Below are 8,680 nucleotides of genomic sequence, written 5' to 3'. Positions count from 1 at the left end.
TTTCGATGAGTATATGAAGGGAAAATAGCTCTTTACAGAGCAAGAAGGGAATGAAGAGTGTGTGTGAGAGAGAGTGCCTGGATCAAGGAGGAGGAGGCGCACGGGAAAACCTCGCAAATGAGCTAGCAATTCTCGCGATGGCGAGTCAGCCATGCGACGACGATCGGGGGAGAGAGTCAAAGCGGGGCCCCACTCCCTCCTCCTCTTCGCGCAGGATTTCAACGCAACTACTTCCCTGTCCCCCCATGCAATCAGTTTTGTTTTTTGTTACAAAAAAAGACCCGTAGGATTGCTTGTAATCGGCGATGGGTCGCTACCACCAGACCAGGGCGAAGCTCCAGAGCTGCGCCGGGTCTGATTGAGCCCACGGAAAATCATTCCTGTGCGTTGGGTTTTCAACGGCTTGGGGGGGGGGGGGGGGGGGGATCTAGACAATGTTTTTTCGGCTGTCGATCCATGGCGTATCGACGATGGCCTTCCGATTTGTGTAGCTGGAGAGTCTTTTTGTTTCCCGGTGAGGACAGAATATTATATCTTTGGGTGCCAGCCCTAGTCAATCATTGTGCATACCGCTCGGCCTACTGATTGCCTGCATGTTGCGTCTCTGGCAGTCCAAGCTTGTGTCGGAATCTTCCTCCAAGCCCGCCGGGTCTCTGAATTATGTGAGCAATCATCCTCGCTGGAAGGTGTCCGAGTCCCAGTTGTCTGTATTATGCTGGTTTTGGTCTGTCTTAGCTCTGCCCGGAGCTTGTCGCGTCGGATGCGCCCTGCTGTCGATCTGCCGTCCGGGGTGGTGAATCCTGCACGAATCGCTTGACCGATTTCTATTTTTTGGACATGAGCTCTGTGCTATGCTTCCGAGGGAATGAGCTCGCATGTGCGTACCAATTTTCTTTCCTCCGAGAGCAATTGTGTTGCTGCAGTGTTTTGCACTGCAATAGAAGGTAAAGCCTCCGTTTGCCTGCGCTATCGGGTGAATCCTTGAGTGCTTAGTGTTTGTGAAGCTAATTGCTCTGCTCCCTGTTCATTCAAGCGTGTGTTGAGATTTGACCCACTAACTTGAACCACATGAAGCGAACAAACCTGGTGTGTTTAATGTTAGCTTCACCCTGGAGAACGCATTCGGATGAATGTTGTGGAATCTTAGAAGCAAACGCAACCCTCCTGCGCCTAAACTATTAATACGTCGTTAGAGTATCTCCGCATGGAATGATTGATGAATTGTTCCCAGCCTTGTGCAATACTTTCCTTTTGGATGACGCGGGGCTACAGTACTGTCCTCTTCGTTTTCAGTGACTCTTAGCAACCGTTTTGTTACTTCTCTACCTTTCTGTCTAGCACATGTTGCCTTGTGTTATCAAAATTTGGTTGCTAGTTTATCCGTCTTGTGGTCGCTAATTCTAAAGGTGATAACTTCCATGTGGAACACGGATCAATTGTTGCTTTGAGAACTGCCCTTGCGAATCCTCTGACACTGTTGAACCCTTCCTGATCGCGTTTTCAGGGCAGGTGCGCAACGTTTAGAAGGAACTATTTAACTGGGCCAGAGAAGTTGAGCTATATCGCATCCTCCCAAAAGAGGGTGGAGGAGGTAGAATTTTAGAATCGCTGCGTCTGGTTGAACGCAGAGATTTCAAAAGCTTTGCTGCGATGAGGAAGAGAAGGATGAGTGCTGTGGCACTTCTTACTGTAGCAGTGTTGCACATGTGCTTGATACTTGCGGAAGCACAAACATACAACGTAAACACAACTTACAGGCTAGGTTTTCTGTCGCCTTCACCAGATTCACTCATCCCCACCAGCTTGGCCAATGAATGGTGAGTCCTATCAAGATCATGATTCATCTGACATTCATCAATAAAGTATGACAAGCTTGCACGCGACTGATTGTTTGTGTCTAAGTTCTATTGATGTGCTCTCCTTTGTGTAAAGCTTACCCTGATGCTCTTTCCAGCATCCTTTTAGAAGTTGCAACATCCAATCGAGTTTTGTCTGTGCTTGTGGGTGACTTTCCAGGAATTCTGCATTCATGGTGGCCATGGAAGTTCTCAACTCAGAGGACAGATCGTATAATTTTATTCCGAGCATAGAAAATACAGAATGTGATTGGCAGTGTGGGCAGCATGCCACTGAGCAGCTTACTAAGCCACAAATAGTTCCTGCTTTGATCGGTGCAGTAGGCCCTGCTTGCACAGATGCAGCTATGTCCTCTGGTCGAGTCTTCAGGGAAAGGAATTATTCACACATCTCATTTGCTGCCACTTCAGTTAAGCTCTCAAGCCGGGTTGCCTTCCCAATGACTTTTCGAACAGTGTAAGCGTACCGAAATGATCAACTTTGCTTTGCCCACTGAGCAGACTGTTGACGTCTCATTCACTAAAATGGATGGACATGATTCTCATGTTTCTGTAGCTGCGTCAGCGATATCTACGTTGTAGCTTTTCATTAGCTTAACATGAGTCATCAGTGGTAATTCAATCAATTTCGAGCAAGACTGGATCAGACGTATATTGATTGAGCAAGCTGTCTGATATTCCTGATTGACCTGCTCCTGCTTTTTTATTGCAGTTTCAGTGATGAGTATCAGGCAGCAGCCATTGCAGCCAGTGTAAGTGTGTCCCATTTCATGTCTCGACCGTCCAAAGTTGGTGTTTGCCAATGTATGATTAGAATAGGTTATGCTTCTAACGATGTGACGTGGGTATCATTAGCCCAGACATATAATAAGATTGTATTTTGCTGTGTGCTGCTTCACTTACATGGACTTGAACACAGGTGGCGGAAATGGGAATCAAACGTCTCCATGTTTTGACAGTAAAGAGTTATTACAGCATGAATCTGGGTTCAGAAATAAATGCGGTTAGTACCTCGACACAGGATATTTTGTAACTATGTCCTCAGTTGCGCACGAAAACTCGTTGAAGCAGGCTATGTATGAAAGAGGCCACACGATCAAAAGGATGATTCCCTGTGGTGTGGTTCTTCACACGTTGAATCGGTTTACTTCTGGTAATTAATGACATCAGCCCCAAAGCAGCCTTGGTGATATCACAAGTGTCGTTGATTGTTTGCAGGCGGTGGGTTCATTAGCAAATACAACGGTTTACACTATATCATCTGGAGAGAAATCGATGATCAACGAGACTCAGCTTGCAGCCATCCTAGAGACGGTTGAAACGGAAGACTTCATTGTCATGGCGGTGCATCCAATACTGGCTCAGGAGATTTGGAAGGTTGCTTATAAATTGGTATGAAGTGTACCCTTCATCAGATTTCAATCTCCAAGACAGGCTTTCTGCAGATCTCTCTTGCAATGAAGATAGAATGTTTGATTAACTGGAATCTGCAAAATCCTTTCTACATTGCAACGATTACAGCGTCAGTTGCAGTGTAATAGACAATCTGCCGAGTTTTACATTGAATAGGATTCTCCCAGCATTGAGACTATGAATTGGACTTTTTTGTAGTCTTAAACTTATTTGTTTTTCTCCAGGACAAATTGAGGTGGCCATTTTGGTACTTCGGTACGGACGGAGTTACTGCTTTTGATCCTGCAGATGTGAATGTAACAGGTTTGGTTCTTTCCTCCTGCAAGGCATGTGACTAGCAAGGATGAGAGTCAGGGCTGCACTTGACTTCTTCATTCCTAATCCGAGGGAGTTAATGATTTGATACCTACATTGAATTCTCAACAGTTTTTGCCTCATTGCAGATCCCAAGTTGGTAAACGCAATACAAGGAGAAATTGGAGTTTCTCCACATGGTACGTAATGCACACAATGACAGGAGCATTTGATATTTCCCCTTTTTGCAGAAATCCCGTGAAGGATCTGTTTTTCTTACAAGTAGAGGAAAGTGATCAATGTAGGGGGACACAATGTGGAAATTGTGATTTACTGAGAGAGACTACAAAATAGCGCAAAACCAATGTGCTACTCGTGATGAAAGTAAACTCGGGATTATTCTTTACCATTGGCTCAGGTGGCGATATCCTCACCACCGGCCCATGCGCGAAGTTCTACTCTTATTGGAAATCTAAAAAGTATCCAGGCTCTCCTTCAGAAGGCAAAACCAGAACGCGTTCTTACGTCCCCCACCTAATTGATGCTGTGCAAACTTACTTCATTATTGTCGATAACCTCATCAAGGCGAAGGCTAATGTCACCAAAGACAATGTTATTAAAGCACTCAACGGATCCGGGCCAGGAGTTATTGAGTTTGAGGGTTGTAGTGGCAACGTCTCGTTTGATCCTGCTTCTGGAAGCCGAAGCATAGCGACTCAGGCTCCTCATTACGATCTCGTCTTACTGACACAGGCACTCTGGGAGGTTGGTCTCAAATAACCCTCATATGATTCTCCGACTTGTACATACTTCTGAGCCGAATTCGTAGAAAAGCTTGTGTGATGTTCCTCTCTGCTCATGCTGAACAAAAGCTGGCACCTAGCATTTCGAGGTCAGTTTTGAACATTACTTTGTTTGCAGGTCAAGGGTGAGATAAAGAATGGAACTTTGCTCGGTTTGCAAGTGCTTACACGACCTGGGAGCGGTCTGAATTCGGTACTCTAGTCTTCCTTTTTCCCAAATTGCAATCGATGGATCAATCTTCCAGTTGTCATGGTCGTAAAGTTGATGATAAGTCCACCAAATTAGATCAGCGTTGTATCATTACAAACCTAAACCTGCGAGTAGATCAGTGATCAGATTGACCGATAACTTGTGTAAAGTATCCTGATACTAAGATGCCACCACTTTGTGCAGATTTACTTAGGACCAGAAGGGCTGTCGAGCAAGGCGAAAGTAGGCATCATTGTTGGCACCTTATTTGGCGCAGTGGCTGTGCTGTTTGTGGCCGGGAGTGCCTTGTATTTGTACAGACGGAAACGAACTGGCCGTCCTCTCGCTAGGTCTGAATCCATGCGAAGAATGATGGATTTCGTAGGAACAGGCAGTTTTGGAAGTTCTGATAGTTTTGAGATCGGTGAAGAGCGGGGTTAGTTAAATTGAATAGATCTAGTCATAGAGGGAGTGTGCTTGCGAATTCACAGTCCGGCGTTATGGGCCAGTGTGGGCTATTTATAGCTAGAGTGGAGTAGAGTATGTTCACTTGCACGGCTATATGTGATTAAGATGAAATCTGTCATGAGAACGAGAATATTGCATTGTTATTCAAAAGATTTTTCTCGTTGAGGGTGGATTGCCACGTTCAAGATTGGACCGATCGAAAAAATAGGTTACTGAGACATATTCATGTATGATTTGTGACCCACAGCAAAGTACTTTCAGAAGAAGTTGAATACACTCGTTTATTTTAAAAACGAACATATGTCATTATTAAGGTTAATAAACAGTACTTCAGACAGATCGATTGGGAGTCAACTGTGAGGGATGGGTGTAGTTCAGATTTTTAGATTGGGCAAGAGTATCCCGAGAATGATAGACCCTACAACTGAAACCTTAGACTCAGATTTAAAAGAAGATACAATACCAGCAAGAATGATAGGCAAATGCAACTTCAAGAGACTGCTATTGAAAAAAGGACGAGTTCAATAAGATATCCCAACAGGAAGAGAAGATTTGAGGGTGTTCCAAACTTAAATTCTTTACAAATCAGCGAACAGTACACTTTACAGACCAGCAGTGGCCTTAAGTCCTAGAACAATTCCTACACCGATCACGTGTCCCAAAGCGCCACAGGCCAGGGTGTCGGTTGCTGTGAATCCAGCGGGGTCACCAGTTTGAAGGCCAGAATCTCTGTCGACAAGCTTCAGTCCAGCGGTTGATTTCCTGTTGGCTGAAGGGGCAAGGCCAAATCTTCCAGCGAACAGCATCAAAGTGGTCGAAGCAACCATGATCTGCAACATCGCACATTGAAATCCCGTCAGATAGGTTTCATTATATGCACATAGAAGAACACATGATCCGACAGATATCCACAGCGAGACCAGCGAAAGTGGGAGCATCTGACAACCTAGAATGCGGATTTGTTTCTCGGCGAATCACGCTGAAGATTAACACTACACTCACGCACACTCAGTAGGAGTGAGTCATCGACTCCTGGAAACTACCAGCTCTTACGTCAAAAACAAACATTGCGCATCCCGAGTTAATCAACTTTCCATCACAGTATTAGTCAAGAATGGTCAATACCAGGTTCGTGGATGATCCAATGTAGTCACAGCGGGCACCCAAAGCACCCTTTCCGGCGGTCTTCCTCAAAGCCTACATTCCAAAGTACTTCCCAGTAAGACAGCAATCGCAGGTGATTAATCAAACTCAGGATGATAAAGCAACATGCAGCTGTAAATCGAGACAATTCCCAAAGTATAATCCTGTAGGTTACTCACTGACGCAACAATTTATAAACTACATGAACTTCCTACAGCCCCCCACACTCGGCTGCCTGGAACTGAACCAGTCCATGCATGAAAACCCAGTAAGGCAATAATGGTGACACTCGAACCCATTTGAGACCCACAAGTTCCACAGCGACCCAGCTCGCAAAATCACGTACCAAGCTTGGGAGGGGCTTGCTGAAGCTGCTGGTGGTGGCCTTGAGGCCTTCGAACTGGCGCACGGTGGCGACAGACATCGTGGTGGCCATGGCTGCCATTGGAGATGGATTCCGCCGCACAAACAAGTTCGAAACGGTATGGAGACGGGATGCAGAGGCGGAAGAAGAAGAAGAAGAAGAAGAGAGCTAGAATGCGCTGCGGGGAACGGCGAAGCGAGGATCGGCACTCTTGTTGCCGTCGTCGAGATAGCGATGTGGATTATGGGGGCCCGTGGGCCAATCGCCATAGCCGCGACCTTCGAGCACCACCCACACACACACTCTGCCCCAAATCCCCCCCCCCTTCAGATAAGGCCCCGCGCCTTTTTCTGCAGACCTGGACCCGGTGGGAAGGGTGAGGAGTCTCCTCAACCAATGGGATGATGCCCTGGGTGCCAGCTCAGTGCCAGCTCGTCCTGTCTTCCTGCTGCGTGGATCGTGAAGTAAAGTTTTATTGCACCTGGTTTTGGTGGTATTGGACTGCGAGTAAGTTAAATGGCTTTGAATTCAATGTTTATTCCACGCTTTACAATGTGAATCACAATGCATGTGTTGTAACCCAGAATTTTGAAACCATGTTTTTAATGATACCACGAAAAAAGTAGAGAGAATGTGTATGTGTGTGCGATGTGTGTGCGATTAACATTCCCATATATATGTATATATATATATATATATATATATATGGGAATGTTAAATAGACCAAAGTTTTTACTAAATCAACCCAACAGTGGGTCTATTTAATATTACCCTATATATATATATATATATATATTTATATATAGAAACGAAAGGGAACAAACTATACCCATATACTGAATATTTTATCTTTGATAGAATTTTGGATCAAAGATAGAATTTTGGATCATATGTCCAAAAATCAAGTAGTTATTGAAATGACTAGTGACAAGTGTTTGGTATTACTTTTGATGCTTTGCAAAAAAAACTGGTGTAAATTGAAGAAAAAAAAGAAAAAAAAAAAAAAAAACTAACAAATTGTGCTTGTGATTGCTTGCAATTTTTATTTTTTTATTATTTTATTTTTGATTTTATGTCAAGACATTGAATGCGTCTTCTTTTATCTGTTTATAATTCCATCTCCAATTTAAGGGTTCTTAAATATTGGATGAATCACTCAATTTATTGTTTTTAAATCTTAAAATTATTGAAAATTTTGAATATTCATTAATATAAACTTAAGATAAAATCTTTCACTTGCATTATGAAAAAAAATAATAAATAAATAAATAAATAAAAATAAGCTCCTTATTGAAAATCCACATTGACAATTTTCACATTTGTTTTTAAAAAATTCCATGAATGTATTGTTGTGGAATTATATATATATATATATATATATATATATAACTATTATTAATAGAGAAAAATGCTTCAAAAAGTGCAATGAATGCTTACGATTATTTCTTCACGTGTTATAAAAATACTTTGATCATTATTAATTGGATAGAATCTTACTTTTTGAAAGATGTAAGGCAGTTTGCACAACATTTCATAACTTTCTAATCAAATGCCATGCAACTTATAAAGCAGTTGAATATCTTATATTAATATATTGTCAAGTTTAATTATTGACGTATCTTATTTGTATAGTTGTCTTATTGTATGCTTTGCAAATATACTTGTAAATATATTATATTGCATGTGTAGGAGTACAAATATTTCAGAGAAAAGATTAATTATTTTATAATCCAAGTTGAATATTTGAAATTCTTGTGCATTTTTTTATTAAATTTGATAATGCTATATATATAAAGAAAAGACTGAACTTGAATTATTCTTCCTTACCTTATTTGTTTTTATTCATTGTCATCCCTGCACCTACCATAATTTTGTAGAATTACTTCCTACCACATAAAACAATAGAGTATTTATATCTTCTAAAAAAGAGTTGAATGAATAAAGGTCCATTTTTAATTATATGTAGAAAGTTTCTTATTGTTTCACATTGGCTTTCATTTCCATTATGTAACATGTTTCCTTAAATGTATATTGTGCATTCATTTTTCTCCTTAGAGACATAATAATATAATGAAGTGATAAATAAGTTAGATGTTCTTTGTAAACACATTGTAACAATCATCTATGTCATCCTATAATTATGTCTTAG

At 42.0% G+C, this 8,680-nt stretch overlaps 2 protein-coding genes across 3 annotated transcripts; one reads left to right on the top strand and one right to left on the bottom strand.

Moving 5' to 3' along the window:
- Positions 1-428: 428 nt before the first annotated feature.
- On the top strand, positions 429-5,209 carry LOC112280124 (uncharacterized). Of its 2 annotated transcripts, none has more exons than XM_024515212.3 (11): positions 429-944; positions 1,505-1,817; positions 2,017-2,313; positions 2,569-2,608; positions 2,776-2,859; positions 3,075-3,248; positions 3,494-3,572; positions 3,713-3,763; positions 3,982-4,328; positions 4,485-4,559; positions 4,761-5,209. In XM_024515212.3, the coding sequence occupies exons 2-11, from the start codon at positions 1,651-1,653 to the stop codon at positions 4,995-4,997; spliced, it is 1,551 nt and encodes a 516-aa protein (XP_024370980.1). In that variant the 5' UTR covers positions 429-944; positions 1,505-1,650; the 3' UTR covers positions 4,998-5,209. The 2 variants fall into 2 exon arrangements, with proteins under 2 accessions (XP_024370980.1, XP_090104786.1); XM_090248660.1 differs by having other exon boundaries at positions 439-662.
- A 366-nt stretch (positions 5,210-5,575) lies between these two features.
- On the bottom strand, positions 5,576-6,701 carry LOC112280125 (photosystem I reaction center subunit psaK, chloroplastic). The gene is made up of 3 exons (XM_024515215.3): positions 6,514-6,701; positions 6,150-6,221; positions 5,576-5,854 (listed from the first exon to the last, which is right to left on the bottom strand). The coding sequence occupies exons 1-3, from the start codon at positions 6,610-6,612 to the stop codon at positions 5,627-5,629; spliced, it is 399 nt and encodes a 132-aa protein (XP_024370983.1). The 5' UTR covers positions 6,613-6,701; the 3' UTR covers positions 5,576-5,626.
- Between the last annotated feature and the right edge of the window lie 1,979 nt (positions 6,702-8,680).

This window comes from Physcomitrium patens, chromosome 3 (assembly GCF_059467195.1).
Source record: "Physcomitrium patens ecotype Gransden chromosome 3, ASM5946719v1, whole genome shotgun sequence".
Taxonomy (NCBI): domain Eukaryota; kingdom Viridiplantae; phylum Streptophyta; class Bryopsida; order Funariales; family Funariaceae; genus Physcomitrium; species Physcomitrium patens.
Note: the sequence above shows the minus strand (reverse complement) of the source record. Positions and strands in the feature narration are given on the sequence as shown.